Source organism: Oryzias latipes, chromosome 3 (genome assembly GCF_002234675.1).
Source record: "Oryzias latipes chromosome 3, ASM223467v1".
Lineage (NCBI taxonomy): Eukaryota > Metazoa > Chordata > Actinopteri > Beloniformes > Adrianichthyidae > Oryzias > Oryzias latipes.
The window spans coordinates 35,357,310-35,376,699 of NC_019861.2; the positions used below are offsets into that span (position 1 = coordinate 35,357,310).

General features: G+C 43.6%; 2 protein-coding genes across 7 annotated transcripts in view; one reads left to right on the top strand and one right to left on the bottom strand.

Moving 5' to 3' along the window:
• The window catches only part of LOC110014444 (neural-cadherin-like), a 338,096-nt gene extending 329,387 nt beyond the window's left edge, over positions 1–8,709 (top strand). The window contains exons 36-37 of the mRNA XM_023953704.1: positions 2,743–2,897; positions 7,923–8,709. Coding sequence (XP_023809472.1) covers positions 2,743–2,897; positions 7,923–8,531 — 764 coding nt within the window. The 3' untranslated portion in view covers positions 8,532–8,709. The remainder of the gene's footprint in view (positions 1–2,742; positions 2,898–7,922) is intronic.
• The window catches only part of dpy19l3 (dpy-19 like C-mannosyltransferase 3), a 62,638-nt gene continuing 48,520 nt past the window's right edge, over positions 5,273–19,390 (bottom strand). For 5 of the 6 annotated variants that reach the window (XM_023953718.1, XM_023953719.1, XM_023953720.1 and 2 more), the window contains one exon: positions 16,990–19,001. In XM_023953718.1, coding sequence (XP_023809486.1) covers positions 18,798–19,001 — 204 coding nt within the window. In that variant the 3' untranslated portion in view covers positions 16,990–18,797. Of the gene's footprint in view, positions 6,062–16,989; positions 19,002–19,390 lie in introns of those variants that run through there. The other variant, XR_002872999.1, reaches the window with a different exon arrangement.

Here is a 19,390-nt window from a genome sequence, read left to right on the forward strand (position 1 = left end):
TTTGGAGTCGGGCTCTGCAGTGGCTACAATCTCAAACTTGTTCTTCGTCGCCAGAGCCTGTCAGTCACACAAGCATAATTGCTTTTCATTGCAGAGATGTTATCTGATATAAAAGTCAATGAGGAAGAGATAAGTTCCAGTTACCTTTTAAAACACATTCATGTGGCTTTAAAAATGGAATTTTCTTAAAGCTCTGAGTGTCTGGCGTGAGAAACGTTCAGGTCATTCCCACTTTCAAGCTACGAACACCACGAGCAGGTGAAAGTTTGGTGTTCACACTCAACGAGCAGGGAGGGGCTTCTTCTTCTTTTTGTATTGTTTACTTAATTCTTTCACATCTAAACCCACACTGAACCCTGTCGTAAAAATGTACGCTAGGCAGGAGCACGTGAGTTTGAATGAAAGCCTGAAGGCCCGTACACACCGGGACGAATATTCGCCAGGCGTTATTCGCCAGCGTTTTTCGCCACGTCTTTTGTGTTCACACCCAGGCGATTTTCGCTGACGATGAGTGGAGTGAACATGCAATTTCATTCACTGACATTAGATGGCGCTTAATGTAAACAGAAATACTCCTGTACACAAGGTGGCGCTGCGCAACTTTAGGCTTCTTAAAGTCGCTTTTCACTCAGAAGAAGAGAGCAAGTATTTACGCGCTAGTCAGAATAATAAAAAGAAAACATGAATATTTCAAGCACCAGTAGCTCCAACTGGTACTTGGTTCGGGGATATTTTAGAATGTCCGTCATTATTTCTTCGCGGCTGTGTAGACGCTACTTGGCGTCTATCTTCTTCGCTGGTATGTGTGCTCAGGAAGGCAGTTTTGTGTTTGAGCGCCCCCAAGTGGTGTTTTACTGTAACTTCAGAAGCTCCAGACACGTGTGCAAAAGCGCCATTCTCATTGGTCGAATAGATTCCAATGTGCATTTGAAAAAAAAATAAAGACGCATTTTAATCCAGCTACTATTCACAAAGGAGGAGATCTGGATTTAAAAAAAAAGTGCTTTGAACCAAAGCACAAAAGACGCTCTAACAAATAAAAGAGGGTACAAAAAACTCTTCTTTCATGCCAGAAATGTTCACTTTTCAAAAGCTGAGGGGAAAGATTAAAGTGTGTCTTCATGAAAACTTTAGAAAATAACTTTGGAAAATAAGGAATTTGCCAAAAAACAAAAAGCAAGGATGTCTCCTCTAATTAAAAGTCTGCTGCTGGTCAGTACAGACTGTTATTTCAGGCTCTGATACAATGTTAAGACTTGATGGAGGAAAGTTTTTCACTGGAACCAATAAAATATTTAAAACAGTTAAAAAAAAAAGAAGTCATGAAGAGAAGTCCCTGCAATGTTTTAGTGAGCTTAGAACAGAGGAACTTCATCAGAAACATGAATCATGGATTATGCCAACAAAGCTAATTAGCACAGCGGGGAGAGAAAAGAAGAAAACATACATCAGACTGGGTGCCTGCCTTAGTAGTGTTTCTGTCTCGCATGGCTTCAGGGGGGGTAGCTGCCCGGGGCTACGTATAGAAATGGCCATAGGGATGACATGTATCAGCTGGCCTGCTTTAGGCTCCAGTTTAAGGCGAAAGGAGAAAGGAGTACAGCCGCCGTCCATTCATCAGTAAATATTCAATCATGTATCTGTGTTACAATCAAAAGGGGAAAGAGGGAAAAGTTGGCGTTAAATTTAAAAACTCAAAAAAATAAAAAAAATAAAATTCAAGTTTCAGGGAATGTCAACAAAATTTTATTTGCTTGCAAATTTTGGATTTACTTCCTTAAAGTATTACGATATTTTTAGAATAATTTGTCAAAATTTAGTATTCTGATAGCAAAGGCTTTATTCAAAATAAAAATAAAAATAAAACATTCAGACAACAAAAAAATTTTTTTAGTAGAAATATGGAGTATCTATAATAGAAATAGACTTTTAAAATTTGTTTACAAAGTAAGACTTTCTTCCTAATTTTTATAGAATTTTACATGTCAGAATTCTGAGGAAAATGTCAAAATTGAATTATTACCAGAATTATGACAAAATGAGAATATTAAGTATAAAAAACAGTTGTTTTTTTTTTATTCTAATACATTTTCACTTTTTAAACTTTTAAAATATTTAGAAAACTATGTTGGTAGAAAAAAGGTACTAGTTTTAACTACATTGACAAAATTAAGAGTTTAGTTTTCAGAATTTCTTTGTAGCTTTTAGAGAAAAGTTAGTTTGAAGAGAGTAAAGTTAGAAATTAAATGATTTTTTGGAGGAAATTTGGAGGAACATTTCTCATTTTTCTCCTGACTTTATCTTATACTGAATATAAGTTATTTTAATAAAGTTAAAAAAAATTCTTACGTGAGATGAGTTTGATGTTTCTAGTTATAGGCAATTTGGAAATGAAAGGTTTCAATGCCTCAGGGGTTTGTAGCAGACATCAGATTTGTGTTGAATGTGGTTTTTGGAGGAGTTAAGGTGGAAGTGGTGTTTTGTTGGACACTGATCTCAGTAATAGCGGCTTCTGATCCAACAGCAAAACTCGCACGTTTCTCCGAAATGCAGCAAATCTGGACAAATATGAAATAAATAATTCAGTGACTTGGTTTCAGTTTCTGGGAAGCATCAGATGTTTGGATCACTTCAATGCAGAGTAATGCTTGACTGAGGCTGCCTGGAGGGCACCTTTCTGAGCGTGCCCGTCCGAAGAGTCTGGCTTGTCTGCTGAAGTGTCACCTTGTTGTGTCTCCGCAGCTCTGCTGCTCGGCATCTTCCTCTACACTCGCTGGAGGTCCTACAAGGGGCTGAAGGAGGGCGTGTACCACGTCTCCGCGCACCACGACGGCTGGGAGGACATCCGGGAGAACGTCCTCAACTACGACGAGGAAGGAGGCGGAGAGGAAGACCAGGTACGGACGGACAAACGGGTTAGTTAACAGAGGAAACGGCTAATCCCTTTTCCACTTCGGCAGTTATTAATCCCCCCAGAAACTCATTTGTGGTCCTGAAAGTTTTGGCCAGAAAACACTCTGGTGGTTTAATAACGGCTGGAGGTAGAAAGTGATGCTCATTCAGTGGAGCAGGGTCTTCTAACGAAGGAATTAAACATCATTAGAGGAGACGGGTCGCTCATCAGTTCTTGTGGAAACAGAAGAATGGAGGGATTGTGGTCATAGCGCCATCCGTTTGACCTTTGATCAGTACTTTAAACTCTTTGTAATCACATCATGGATGTGACATCAAGCTTTCACAGCGAATGGAAACATAACCACTAAAATAGAACATTTTAGCAGGAAAACACACCCAACTCTTCTGGATCACAAGCCTCTAAAATATTTGTGCATCTTAAATGCTGCTCCTGGGATAGAGTCATACCTCTACCCTACGTCTTTGTTTTCCCTTCTGAATGTGCAGATCCACCTTCCATAATAACTATTTATTAATAATAACAATAATAATAATAATAATAACAACAACCGAAGGGCTGGCGGATGGATCCCCGCTCTCCCCAGCCAGCTGTTGCCCCCCGAGCGCGGCTGGGTCAAAATGCGGAGAAGGATTTCCCCATTGTGGGATAAATAAAGTATCAATTATTATTATTATTATTACTATTATTATTCGAACCTGAGCGGAGAAGGGAGGCTTTGGTCCCGGCCATGGCCGTTGCTGCGTCACAAACCAAAACTTTTTCAAACGGCGTTGGCTCTGGATCCAACACGATTGGAATGGAGAAATACTCAGAAACGCAGTTTTGATCTTAAATTCTTTTATACATGTCTTCTATCATGAGTAAACTGTAACATTCATTCACTCCTAACCGTTTCTTTTCTTTTGGGGTCACGGGGCTGCGGGTCCCAGTCTGTGGCAGGGCTGTAACAAGAACAGGTTAAAAACATGATTATCATTGGAGTGGGATTTCCAGTATTTTATTTTTATTCACCTTCTTCTATCATTTAACACTTAAACAGAGCACTTCAGTGAAGGGGCTTCAACAGCGAGCGTCGGACACGGCGCGTCAGTCCCCCAGCACGCTGTTTTAATTGTCCCCTTCTTCCAGAAGAGGCGGGTTCCATCCATCACTCATTCATCTGGACGATCATTATTCTCCGTGATGATCTTCCTCAGAGTATCGGGATATTTTCCAGCCGATGCCATTTCTCCATGCAGGGGTGCAAACTTCACTTGTGGCGTTTCAGGAACCGGTAGAACCAACTGTTGCTCGCGGTTGAATACTCTGTAGCCGCCGGCGAGGAAGTTGAAGAGGCCGGCGTGCATTTCATCTCCACACACCTTCCTCAGACGCAAAAGTCTGGCACAAGCGTCTCTAGTTGTGTCTAACTTTTGTGATGAACCGGAGGAGTCATGTGACTGATACAAAATCTGCGAATTCTGAAACTCGAAGAAAACACTGCAGTCATGAAAGAGAGTTTGCTGACTGTAGCTTTAGTGTCTTCAGAAACATTGTACATTTTTGATCAGTTGCGGTTCATATGTCAATTAAAAAAGGTCAAAAATTCAGATAAGAATCAAAATGACTTTCTTCCCAAATTGTGGTTTTAGCATTAAAATTATGATGATTTTTTTAAATCACTTATCAGATCTTGAACTTTTTAAATGATTGGCAGCCGTCTCTCTTGAAATGCCTTTCTAGGTCGTTTTTGCGTTACGAAAAACCAACAGAAACTTGCTGTCAGTTTTATTACAAAATATTGTCGCATTCAGCTGCGTTTTACGGCAGTTAAATGTCGTGATCCGTTCATGATATGTGCATTTCGGGTATTCATGGTTAATAATAAGCTTGGAATATAAAGCACAGATCATAATTATGAGAACACCATGTATATCTGATCATTGATTTCCTAGTCTGATGCTACCTGATAGATAATCTGATGATCAGATTGGGACGTCCCCATGGTGTCAGAAAATGCTTTTGTTCCGTAAAAACGTCTTTGCTTTCATGTAACTGGTATTTAGAATAAGAAGTAAAGTCGGGTCACATGATGAAACAAAAACTGGTCAGCGCTTTACTTTGACATAGTTTGACAAATGCCTTTTCTGGTTTGGAGATGATCAGGAGAGAAGATGAAGTAAACGTTGGAGGACTTTTCTTTTCTTCTTTATTAATGTGCTATCTTAGATGACCCCCCCCTTCCATTGACGTGTTCTCCCTACCATGACAAAGGTGGATAAAGGTGGAAAGATTCCATGTAATCCATGGACACCAGTGAAGATCACAAATCATTGAAGAAAAAAGGTTCAGAGCACTGTCTAGTGGGTCTAGATGACCCCACTCCCAACGTTAAAGTGCCTAGGATAGAACAAGGGTTTCAGTTGTGAAGGACTTTTTTATTTCATTTTCAGAGACATGGGTGTGGCTTCATAGACTGAATCATTGGTCAGTCATGGGTTCAGTCTCTCTGAACAAAGCATTTAACCCTCAGCTGGCCTTGATTGTAAAGCTATGTGCGTTGCTAACATTGATACAACACAAAAACTTCAAATTGTTTTCTATTTTTTTGGACACTAAAAATTTGGACCAACAAACAAAAGACAGCTTAAAGTCCAGCTCAGAATTAAGCTGCTTTAACGCCGGGGCATTAATGCAGGCAGGGATGCCTCCAACTGCATCCTTTTAATTCTAAAGACTGTAATTACATTTCTTAATGCCTGGCAGTGGATACAAGGTACCAGCTTCACACTGGATTAAGTCACTTCAATTTGGAATAAAATTCGGCATGTGTGTGGTGTTTTAATTAGGCCCACGCGAAATCCTTATCGTCTCTCTCCACCAGCCAGTCGAACCCACGTGCACTCCACAGTACTTGAGGGGCTTGCATAATATCACAGCTTTGATCAAAACATGCGGTGTACTGCAGAGAGGAAGCAGTTTTTAGGCTGTTCCAGGTTTGTCCGCACATCACTTTCCATGCTTTAGTCAGACTTTCATTCTTGGCTGAAGTCTTAGATCATGTATTGGGCGTCGATTGACCATTTCATAACCTGTCGTTCCACTGGACACGGGATTTGAGGTGCTGGCGGCTCGTCCTGAGAGCCCAGCAAAAAGTCAATTTTACTGTGAAGGAAAAACACAATAAAGCAGAAACACGTCAGTGACATCGCGACTCGTTATTCTCAGGTACCGCTGTGAGGGATGGGTCACCGTCCCACGCAGGGTTGTGTTTTCTGACCGTTAAAGCTTTTAGTCACAGGTGGATAGCGGCGAAAATGGGCAAACCTGTGTGGGGGCACGCAGGTGTCCTGCACCAAATCTGAAGATGTTAGATGACCCCCCCTTCCATTGACGTGTTCTTCCTACCATGACAAAGGTGGATAAAGGTGGAAAGATTTCATGTAATCCATGGACACCAGTGAAGATCACAAATCATTGAAGAAAAAAGGTTCAGAGAGCACTGTCTAGTGGGTCTAGATGACCCAACTCCCAATGGTAAAGTGCCTAGGATAGCACAAGGGCTAGACCCACTAGATGAAGATGATCACAGGACAAACTTCAGAGGTTTGGCAAAAAGGTTCAATAGCCAAACGTTCAGGCAAACACTGGATGGTTGATGGCCACACCTGACATCCAGTTACACCTTTTTGGTTTTTGGTTTGTGTAAAATCCTGTAAGTTTATATTCTGAAATGTTCTTCAGAATGTTCTTCTGAAGAAACGGGCTAAGAAATAAAAGGTTTTTGGGACAACACTATCATAACCACACTTAAAAACTCAACAAATTCAGACGTAAGTCCAAACTCAATAAGATCAAAGTACGGGGGTTGGGCGCTGTTTGGGTTTCATACACTTTTTTTGTGTAATGTATTGCTTTTGGTTTTCAAATTGGATTCTGTTTTTTTGTAAAGCACTTTGACTAATACAAGTTGGAAAAGTGCTCTACAAATACAGTTTGATTTGATTTAAGATTTCATTTTTATCGCAGCTTAACTTTATTTATAAAGTGCCTAAAGACAAAGATTTGTAACAGAAAATAAAAGTATAAACAAAATAAAAACTAAACAAAAGTAAAACAGTAGAAATGAACTTTGAGTCGAATCTCTTTTTTGCACAATACTTGTGAAATGAAATTGAAATGTCTTCTGTTTGCTTGCATGTTTGCTGTTCTGTACTTTTTTAAAAGGTGATCATGTTCCGTGTTGTTCTGGATCAAAAATGTCTCACAGGGTTTTGACTTTGCCTCCAAATGAGTCAAAAGGCCTGAAATTCCTGCAGGAACAACCCTTTTCTGCTCTGAATAATCATGTTGGGCCTGGAACAGAACAGCCTCATATCCTGCGTTTGTTTTCCTTCTCCATGGCAACGCCCCCGTAACGTCCACCAGATTCTGTCCCTTTTGGCACAATCGCACGCCACTGCCGATTCTTGTTTGGAATTTAAAAAAAAAGAAAAGAGGAGCATCTGCCATTCGTCACATAATCAGCTTTAAAAGCCACCCACCCCTCCTGCTTGTGCATCATTTCATCCTCCACCTCCCACGTGTTTTCCAGCTCGGCGCCGTGGTTACATTTGTGCCGGAATCACATTAGGGCTGAAGTGACTGGCTCTTGGACGCAGGAGCACATGTCAGAGTAAAAGCACTTGTGCAGCAGTGGATGGAGAGGATGAGGCTTTGTCTGTTTCACCAAACACGCACGCAAACACAAACGCAAACACACACACAGACACACAAAGACAGCAGACTCTCAGGGACAGTAAATTGAGATTGATTGGAAGCTTAAATAGGTGGAGCGTTCACAGAAAGCCTAATGGTTGGAGCTGATTGTTTCTCTGCTCTCTTTTCATTTTTCTGTTTCCCTGCCGTCGGGTTTCATTTTTGTCTGGTTCATCTTCTCCAAACTGCCACAACTTTCCCTCCTCCTCCCTCCTCCTCCTCCCTCCTCCTCCTCCTCCTCCTCTCACCTGCTTCTGTTTGTGTGCAGAACGCCTACGACATGGCAGAGCTGCAGAAGTCCCTCCAGCCAAGCCCGGCCCAGTCGGTCCAGTACTGCCGTTCCAGAGCCCTGCACCACCCGCCTCCTCCCCACCACCACCACCACCACCTGCTCCACCAGGCTCCCCCCACGCCCGCCTCCATCCAGGGTTTGGACGTTCTCAGCCGGACATCCAGCTCCACAACGCTGCCCCCATCTGCCGCCTCCACCTCCTCCACCAACACTACCACCACCAGCCTGCGCAGAGACGTCCCCCCCACCAGGCCCTCCGCCCAGGGCCAAGCCCGCCCCCCCCAGCTGGCGCGTCCCTCCCTGTCCTTCTCCAGCCAAGATCTGGCACGCTACCTGTGCGAGATCATTCGTGACGCCGACCAGCATCCCGACACGGGGCCCTTTGACTCACTGCAGGTCTTCTCCACCGAGGGAGGGGGCTCGCCCGCCGGCTCCCTCAGCTCCTTCAGCTCAGCGGGCCTGGAGGGCGGCGATTCAATGGATGGCGGGGGGGAGGCGAGGAGGGAGGAGACACTTGGGGATTGGGGGCCTCGCTTTGAGAAGCTGCGGGCGCTGTACGAGCGAGCCGAGGTCAGCGATCTCTGAGCTGCGGCGCTCAAACTGATGGACTCCGACAGCGGGGGGGGGGGCACACAGACGCTCTACAGAGAGGGCCCCCCCCCTGCCCTGCTCAGCCAGCACTCGGCCAACAACTGACTGGAAAGGTGTTGTATCAGCTGGACGATGAGCCCTGTCCATCATCATGGTGGCCTCACAGACAAAAGGAAAGTATCCCAGAGAAGGCCCCCCCACCCCCCACCCCCACCAGCAGGTGTGGTTGAAGCCTGCCGATCATCAGTACACCAGAGCTCAGCTCAAACCCTCGTCAGTTGAAGGCTGAAAAATGTAAAAACAGGACTTTTTTTCTTTTTCTTCTGTTGAACAAAAGGGTAGGGGCTAAAACCTATTTTTCTCATCCTGCTGCTGATTGAAATCCGTGTAAATAAAAGTCACATGTTCCACAGTGTGGTGGTCAGACGGCGGGAACTGGACTGGGTTCGAATTGGACTTTTGGTGGACAGTTTGTGTTCTCTGCTGTACGCTTCAGCTTCTGTCTGTGTTTGTAGAAGAAAAGCGGGAGAAAAAAAAGCTTCGACTATCATCGGGTTTCAGGCTGAGACTCCTTGTTTTTTTTCTTGTTTGCTGAGTGGAGTAATTCTGTATTGGTTGAATGTCTCCACCATCAATGCGCTGCAGGTTGTAAAACATCAAGCCTTCTACTTAGCAAAGCGCCGGCGTCTTCATTTGATTTCCTGTTCTCCTCTGCTGCTCCTTCCTGTTCACCCAAGGGGAGGCGGCGGGGGGGGGGGGATGCAAACAAAAAAAATCCAGACAAAGACGCAGGAGTGGACGTGTGGAGATGGAGAAAGCGCTCGCTTCTCCGCCAGCATACCAAACGTGGATGATGCCAGACGTTCATTTAAAAGACAATGGCTGAATGGAATGCAAACCATGTGGTGCAGCTTTCCAAGGTGACTGCTTAAGTGCAACCAATCAGTGGTGGTAAGGGGGGGGGGCAGATTTCATGCAGGCCGGAATAGGAAAATCTGGCGGACAAATCTGGGTTAAAAAGGATTCAAACTGGTCCCAGTCACCACCCTAATCAGCGTTCCTCGTTGATCAATCCTGCTTTTGGCCCTTGTGCTATCTTAGATGACCCCCCCCTTACATTGACATGTTCCCCCTACCATGACAAAGGTGGATAAAGGTGGAAAGATTTCATGTAATCCATGGAAACCAGTGAAGATCACAGTCATTGAAGAAAAAAGGTTCAGAGCAATGTCTAGTGGGTCTAGATGACCCAACTCCCAATGGTAAAGTGCCTAGGATAGGTTAGGTTTTCTGGTTCTTTTTTGTTACCTTGAAGTTCCACACTGATCATCCTCTGATCTATTTTCAAAGCGTTCCCAGTGGTCTATTAATTACGATCATGACGTTTTTGGCCAAAATCTAAAAACTGTGTTGATCTATGTCCTCCGTTATCAGAAAAACGCCACAAGAACATGATAAAAACATCATTTTCTTCAGAGTTGGTCTTTAAGGTGGTATGCATGTTTTTGTTGGGGACAGGTTGGGGCTTTGAAATCTGTGCTGGAGCTAAAAAAAAGGGACGTCCTTGGAAAAAAAGTCATCTTCAAGGCAGCACATGTTCTCTCAGAAACGGCATCCTGCTCTGCATCAATGCTGAAGTGCAATGGCCTCTGTCAAAGACCCCGTTTCCTGTCAAAGACCCCGTTACCCGTGCAGAACAAAGCCTCAGCACTCTTTCTGTGAGGCAGGACGCACTCCCAGTGTCCCGTCAGACAAAAAGAAGTCCTTTTCTACCAGTTTCTCCTCACCTTCCAACCTCAAACCCTTTGTATTTTTTTGTTTTTTTGAATATGAATAAGTTCTCCTCACTGTATGAAGCAGTTCTAACCTGATGGATCATTTATTGATTTTCCCAAAAACTTGTTGAAGTTCAAAAGTTAGGACTAAAAAGCAGGAATTGATGAGAGAAAATGGAGCATTTTGGTTCCATATAAGGAATTTTGGCATTTTACATCTTATCTCTGTATTTTTTTATGTGGCTTTCTGTTTCTGAGCAGAGATTTTCTTCTACTTCTAAAAAAAGCGTGATCACAAAAATATCACAGAAATGCCAAAGTAAGTGATCGAAACCAAAACAGGCTCTTATAAATCCGTCAAAAATTGTTACCCCATTGGAAGATTTACTTCAAATGACAAATAAAAATTCAGCCAATATGGTTAGAAAAATGGTCTTACCAATTGTTCTTCTTTTTGAGAAAGAAATTCTACTCACTAAGGTCAAATCTGAATTGCCCTATAGTCACTCTACGTTAGCGCGTAGCTGCTAGCGCCAGGAAAAAAACATTACGTTGGTTTTATAACTTTAAAGAGTCATGCAAGAACAAAAAGTCAATACTTGTGTGTAAACCTCTGTGCTTCAGAGCACACCCACGTGAACAAATGTGTTTCTCCTCCGCAACACGGATCACCCTACCAGAGGACGGATAGCCAGCCATAGGTGTCTATACCGCTCCCCATTAAAAAACACTTTTGTACATTACCTGTCAGTAATCTCCAGCATCTTGTTTTTCTACCTCCCCCTCCTCCAACTTCCTTATCCCCCCTCCTCTTTTTCCATCCGGTCTAACAATGAAATGTATGCAAATATAATTAAAATAATAGAGTTTAGCCTCAAATACAAAAGGAGTTTATACAAATATACACCTTGTGTGTCCGAAGATTCATAACCCCCTATCGTACAAGGGAAATCTGTCCAAAACAAGAGGCCTTCAGCTCTCAGGAGTTAAAAATAAACAGTTTTGGACACCGCTACAGCTTCAAATGCCCCTACAACTGCAGCCAGGAGGGTAGCGAAGCAATTTGGCAAAACATTTTTTCTTAAACTAAAATTATTTTGCTATTGATTATCTTTCTTTCTGTAGTGAAATACCACTAGAAAAATATTGGAGGACCCAACTTCCAGCTTCTATTAGGAAAAGTTATATTAAAAATACAGATGAAAAGATTAGTAAAGTGTGACCGTCGACACCACAACGCAGTGAAGTGACGATAAGTTGAGGGATTCTCGGTTCCTGCCGCCGGGGCCGAGACGAGTTTCTCCACAGGAATAGAAAGGTACAGCGCAGAATCAAAGGACCGGTCGCTTTCACCTTTGATGAGAGAAGACATGGAGGTAAAGGGTGGACAAATGGACACCAGATGATGCAGTTATTCCGAGAAGGGAGCACTGAGCGCAGTTCTGCTGCAGTTTGTCAAAAAGCAGCTGGGCATCTGCTGGCTCTGCGATCTGCTGGAAGAGGCAGCAGCGCTGTCATCATCGATCCTTCTCCCCTTTTTTTTTTTTATTTGTCTCCATCCTGGCAGATTTGTGCCTGCCAGCAGAAAGCAGTTAAAGGGTAGGAGAGTGTAAAAACATGTCAGGCCACTAATCCTAATGGGAGGTGATGGCTTGCTGTCAGGCTGAAAAAAAAAACCAAAGGACTGTGTGGACTTGAACAGAGAGAATCTCAGACTGCAGCTTTTCCACAAACATTTACAGCAAAAGCTTGTAGGACGACGTCTTGACTGCTTCCTCGTCCTGATGCTGTCGGGATTGTGTGTTTTATTCCTCTGTGTGAGAGGCAAACGTTGATCCACAGCAATCTGACTCACTCATCCCATCAAACGGCTTCTTAAATGTTGTATTCTGGGTGCAGACTTGTGAAAAAAGTTTGTTTTTACCTCATTTGTATATACAGAGATAGATAATATACAATTACTGCTTTTTGTCAAGAAAAGGCACATACGTTTGAAAGACGCATTTTAAGAGTTAAAAAGGATATTCTGACTGAAGACATTTTCTATCAACATGATGGTGAGGAGCTTTTGACGGCTCTATAAGTGTTTTGTATTTGCTTTGATCTCTCTTTCTCAATAAATTCATTTATTTGCACCAGACTGGATCATGACTGTGTCTGAAAACACGATTGCACTCTTCGTCTCTCCGTGCTTACAAACTATTTTTTGTCCATTTTTAACGTCTTAATTGTTCTTTGGGAAAACTAAATTAACGTGTTAACGGACTACAAATACAAGTCCGGCGTAAAGCTTGAGTCTCAGTGCGGAGGGACGAACGTAGAACACAGACATGACGGACGCCATGTGAACATTCTGATTGAATGATGAATGTACTATTCGTTTTGTGTCAACGCAACGGAGCCACACCGCAGACGGACCAGTAGAAATCAGCCTCGACGCTGGAACCTTTACAGGGGATTAAACTGTCAAAGTTAGCAGACCAACCCTTTCTGAAAATGAAATAATTGAGCTATCCCCTCCCATCGCTACGGGTTACCATGGAGATGAGAAACAGAGCCGGTGAACCCACGGCTGTGGCGGTTAGATAAGATGCTCCAGGTGGAAAAGTGAGACTGAGAATCCTGAATGAATGTCTGTGTGCGACCATGGAACGGCAACACAACTCTGTGCTTTGATGCAACAGGAAGAAAGCTGATTTCAGACCGGAAGGCTTCATGTAACAAATACAAGAGGACTGTTTCACACACAAAAAAGTCTTATTTTATTGAACAAACTGCACTGAACGTAAATGTGATTGATAAAAAAGTGGGATGCATGACAGACACGTTTGGCACAAAGAGTTGTGACTGCACAGAAAAGACTGACACTTTTATTTTTTACAAGAATTCCGCTGCAAAAAGGGAGCAAACACAGGAGAAAGAACAACGGGAGAAGTGACTGAAGGCACCCCAAAGCAACATTCCTGTTTCATTAAAACCCACGAGTCAACAGGGGAGGAGTCTTTAGCCAATCAGTGCATCTTCCACTTGAGTGGAAAAGTTCACAGTGTTGTCACTACAGGACGTCAGGTGAGAACACAAACACTGAAACGCTTTTTGGAAGAAAAAAAAACATGATCCCATTAGGAAGTGACTCGTTAAAGCAGAGCCGTGCTTCAGTAGATCAAACGTTTTCCTGATCCTGAAGGACTGACGACCTCCTGAGAGATTGGAGGTTCTTCACGGCATCAACTGTACTGTAGGGTCTAAGGACTCATTCCATGGTCACAGTTACAGCTCAGATTCCTCTGCTCTTGGTTCTATTACAATTATTGCCTTACTCCCACCATGCACCTGTGAGGGGGTTGCAGACTTTTGGGTTTTCCAGGTCCATATAGCCATAGAGAGGAGCGACTGCATCTTAACCCTTGTGAAGCATTTGTAAGGATAATGGAAGTTACACACACTTATGACATAGGGGAGATGCTCTTGTACGGTGTCTTTACGCCACACTCTAGACGCTGCAAGTACTGACTCCTCACTCACTGCGAGCAGATGCTACACGCACGAGGTGTGCATGTGATATGTAAGAGCCCGTAGGACACTCGTAGGATGTCCACACAAACTACACCGATTGTCTAATTTCCTCATTTTTAACAGTCGGGCTGCAGCAAGGAGCACGCATCACATGAACAGCACTAAGGGGCGTCTTGCGAAGGCCAGGGTTGAAAAAGTAAAAAAATCTGTACGTCACGTCTGTGTCTCATCTTATTCACCTTAACATGATACCCAAGTGTTCAGTAGGACCTGTCGCCCACAGCATGCCTGAAGAATTTGGGTGACCTTGAAATTTCGCAGATAATCCGTATCCTCACATGAGGACAGTTTATATCCCGAAAACTTCTACATGTTGTCTTTAAGTTACTTCAAAGAAAAAAGAAAATTCTTCAGGTGATTTGATTTAACCCTTGTGGTATCTTAGATGACCCCACCCTTACATTGACATGTTATTCCTACCATGACAAAGGTGGAAAGATTTCATGTAATCCATGGACACCAGTGAGGTTCACAAATGATTGAAGAAAAAAGGTTCAGAGCACTGTCTAGTGGGTCTGGATGACCCAACTCCCAATGTTAAAGTGCCTAGGATAGCACAAGGGTTACAGTCATTTTCGTGTATTTATTAGTGATAGTTAAACAAAATAATATTGGGCTATATAAATAAAACTGAACTGAATTGAGTTTGGAGGTGAAACAGAGAGGGGAGGTGTGGCGTTCCAGAAACATCAGGAAAGGGGAGAAGAAATCTTGAGATGGCGAGATCCCCACCGTCAAATGCCAAAAGCCCATCTCTGTTTCCGTTCCCTTTTAATTCCCTAAGATTAGGATCAGATTCTTTTAGCAACATCTTCTAGTTCTTCATCCTGCTGAAGCTCAGTCCTGATCTGCTCCTCATTGAGGAAACCACCAGCTGCCGGGCTGCCTCCTAATGAACTACTAATCCCAATATGTATGGAAATTACCAGCGTTAAAAAAAAAGATTACATTAGTGCTCTCTTATCAAGCAAACATAATGGGATCACTTTGTTCTCAAATAAAGCAATCAAACATCTCCTAAATGAAACATGCAGCAGGACAGTGGGGAGCGGGCGCCGCAGCTGCATCTGATGCATGAGAATGAGGTCGCTCAGCAAACGGCGGGTTTGAGGAGGAGAGCCTGCCGCAGGAAATGACCGGAGACTGAGGTCCTCATCAACACGTGGAGATACTAAGACGCCAAGAGGACAGGGACAAATGTTTCTCCAACAACTCAGTTGGAAGTGTTGGTCTAAGTAAACTCAGGGGCCAAGTGGTAGAGGTCCGCCCTAAGACTGGTCATAGGTTCAAGTCCATGGTCAAGTCATCCCAAAGTTAAAAACCTCCCGTCTTCACATTTAACATTGATGGGATGATTTAGGGGGGTAAACCACCAAATGGTTACCGATCACAGATGTGCCTGCAGGTCACTGCAGGTCAAATCTAGAGAGCCTGAAATAGACCCAGATGTATGGAATTAAGCCTCATTTCCATTGAGCAGTCTGGTCCGGTATTTTAAGCGTTTCCATTGTAAAATAGACCCATTAAGGCAGACCAAACCGTAACATTTTTGGGCCCCCATGGATTGTAGGTCCATAGAAAAAAGGAACAGACCATTTAGGGCGGAGCTTCTGTTAACCCTTGTGCTTTCTTAGGCACTTTGACATTGGGAGTGGGGTCATCTACACCAGTGTTTTTCAACCAGTGTGCCACCGTGGGAGATGGTCAGGTGTGCCGTGGGAAATTGCCCTCATTAACTGATCTAAAACATTTTCCATCTCCAGGATATCAGCTCTGTGTTCATTCAAACAGGCCCTGATAAAACAGAGTAGTTAGGAATATGAAAGATCATAAAATACTTTTTTCTTTGTGTTTATTTGATTCTATTAAAGACATTTGATAAGAATGACGGTACCGCAATTTAGCTGCAGCTAAAGCTGTTTTCAGAAAAGTTCCACCCAAACAACTGTCTCCACCAATCATTCTTGGAGGCTTAATCACATGTCATCAGTCTGACCAATCAGAAGTGGTTAAAGTCTTCACTTCCTTGTACCGATTTAGCTCGTAAAGTCGCTCACTTCCAACAAAAATAGCAGATAAGCTCATATTTCGCGGTGTAGCTTTGCGGTATCAGACCGTGGAACATGTGAACAAAACAATGAAGCTAAGAGACACTAGTCTGTCTGCCACTACATCTCCCATGATGCATTGGGTTAAAGTGACAGCGTATCAGCGCACAATGTGTCTCTCCTCTTAAACGTCTTGAAACCACAACGAACACACATCAAAGTTTTCAAATCTTTTAACTTATTTATAACAACTTTTTAAAAAAACAGCGCAGCTTCCAGCTTTTTCTGCCACAATAATTATCACAAAAATGTGAGATTGTGGAGGGGCTGTGCATCAATACAGACCATGAGTTTCTCCTTTTTTAAAATGTTTGGATGCTGGTGTGCCGGGGGATTTTTGTCAAGGTTAAAGTGTGCCGTGGCTCAAAAAAGGTGGAAAAACACTGATCTAGACCCACTAGACAGTGCTCTGAACCTTTTTTCTTCAATGATTTGTGATCTTCACTGGTGTCCATGGATTACATGACATCTTTCCACCTTTATCCACCTTTGACATGGTAGGGAGAACACATCAATGGTCATCTTGACCCCATAGGATAGCGCAAGGGTTACAACCCGTTGATTGGCTGAAGGTCATTATGACAAAAGAAAGCTCCAAAAAAGCGGCTTTGAACCAAAAGCCAAGCGGGAAAAAAAAAGAACTTCTGAATGACTTTCATTGTTGTTTTTGTTGTTAGCTTCACCCTGCATGTGCACCTTATCCTGCCTGAACCATTCTAGACTGGTTTGGACCGGACCGGACTGTACTGCTCAGTGGAAAAAAGGCTTTAGAGCCTTCACCACGGCTCTAAACCAAATTTAGTTGTCATTTTATCAAGATAGTGTCACCACAACACCATCAAGCAGTGATTGGTCCGAGTCAGCCTGAGTCATCGTTTCTGTGGCACTTTCGCCAGTCAGGAATGAGCTTGTTGACAGGCCACACCCCTTCCACTTGAAAGAGGGCTACACAAAATCTGTCAATCAAACATTTTAATTGAAAAAAAAAAGTTTAAAAAAAAGTATCATCTGGAACTTGTTAATAAAGGTATCAGATCAAGAATAGTTCTTCTGACCAATAGAATGACTGAGTATCAGCTGTTTCTTTCTCTATAGATCTCTACAGGATTTTGGTCTATTGGAACCCGAAGGTGCTTCCTGTTTGAGACAGAGTCTCAGTTCTCATATAAAGTTAATAGTTTTCATCAGCTGTTACCTCTCTGCTCTGCTCTCATCGTCTGGTTTTCTTACAGAAAGTCTGGGTTTGACATGCAAGCGCTGCCCCTCTCCACCGAATTTCAGCATAGAATCAGCTCGCTACTATTTTCCAGCTGCTTCCATTATTCATGAGGGTTGTTGTGAGGAGAGAGCAAAGGTGGTGCTGATGGAGGAGTCGACGCTGAGCGGCATGCAGGCGATGAAGATAAAACACAGAGTTCACAGAGAGCCGTTCTGACCCCTGAGTCACTGCAGAGCTGCTTTTGATCTGAAGTTAAATCCAATCAGAACAGAGAGCTGCAGCGCTGAGGGGAGGATGTCGCACGTTGACCTCAGCATAGACGCCGTGACCCGTCAGCTGTTTGAAATCTGAAAGTGATTACCTACTGAAGCCGCAAACCCCCAAAAGTTTGTGGTTTGGGGGCATTTTTCTTGAAAACGACTTCATAATATGAGCACTAAATCGCGGTTTGTTTCTACAGCAGCGGCGCCAATCACTGTAATGGACAATAAAGCATCGGGGAATCCTTGCTGAGACTGTTCCCCCCACAACCTGAGCCCCAGAGCAGTGGAGGGGGCAGATAATGGACTGGTGCTGGTCACACTGACCGGGTCCTTTAATCTGCCATGTTTTGAAGGTTGCCATGGGAACACTGATTAGGGTAAAACTTGATTTTTAAAGACTCGGGTCTGTAAATTGGCTGGAATCAGACTAGATGACTTTTTTGTTGTCGTCAGATTTTAAGTCATAATGGCACCATCCTCACGCCCTCTACATCTCCTCCACATGTTTTCCAGTACATATTCCACATGTTCTCCACAAAGCCTCGACATGTCAATAATATGATGGAATTTTTGACACGTACCAATTTGGGTGGCCGTATAAAAACTAAACGTTCCACTAACTCCATTCTGGAGTCAAACTTGTGATGGTTTCTGGGAGAAGTAGTCCTTCTGCGAGGGCCTCTGACCTCCCAGAGTTCAAGCGCCTAATGTCATGATTCTAGAAGGAGCTGCTCAGCAGGGAGGAACACAAAGTTACAGGGAGTTAAAGGATCCACCACAGCTCGGCTCCTCTACAGTTCCTCTACATGGAAACCTCGTGAGACGTTTGACCAGCAGGAGTTCACCTGCTGAGAAGTCAGACACATATTTTGTGTTTCCATGACACAGAATCGGACTGCAGAGACTTCTAGACCATTTTTCTGTTCCACTGATGTCAGCGGTGGTTCTTATGGGTTAAGGTGGAACGGGAAGGTTCTACCTGCTTCTGTCTGCATTTTAACATCAACTAAACATCTTCTACGTATGGATGTAATCTATTACCTCAAAAACTTTCAATTCAAAGTAATCCATAACATCTACACTCCACTATGGCGTAAAGTAAGTCGGAGCTTCAGCCACTTTTACCCTTAAAACCATAAAGATCTGTTTTCTTTCGACACTGATGAAAAGATACCCCCCCCCCCCCCCCCACACACACACACACAGAAACACACACCTGAAGGTTCAGCCCCCCACACAGCAGAGTTCACAGAGCTGCCGGTCACATCAAAATGGTTGGGATGAAAGCTGGGGTGAGTTTGTCGGGCCGCCCTCCCCAGCTACGGCGTCGCGGCCGGCTCTGCTGGGCTCCTGGGAGTTTTCCGGCGCTTCTTCTTGAGCCGGTACACGTGGAAGGTTTTGTTCTGGAAGGTTCTGCTGAAGAGCGCGGTGTAAGCGGCGCCGTCTGTCTGGATGGCCTCGCAAAAACGGGGGTGCTCGGCGGGCGTGAGGTCTGGGTCGTTCTCTCCTGGTCCATCCATGATCTGCAGGGGGGAGGGGGACACAAACTGTGCATAACGGTGAAGGGCGGCCATAGTGACCTGAAGACCGCGCAAACACTCCGATTTGAGAATATCGACGGCTGCATTGATGAAACGTCCGACGCAGAGAGCTGATCTGGGAGATTAGGAAGCAATAAAAGTTAAAGAGCTTCCTGCTGCTCGTGGAAAGACTCAGTTCAAGGACCTGAATTTAGAAATACATATCATACAGGAAAAATCCAAAGTAAAAAACTGAATTTATAAACTTGTTTTGATGGAAAAAAGAGGCAACATTAACTTAGATTTCCTAATTGTTCACTTAAAGTATTTATGAGCAGAATAGATGTGACCACCAACCACTCAGAGTTTGAAATGTTGATCATTTGAGTTTT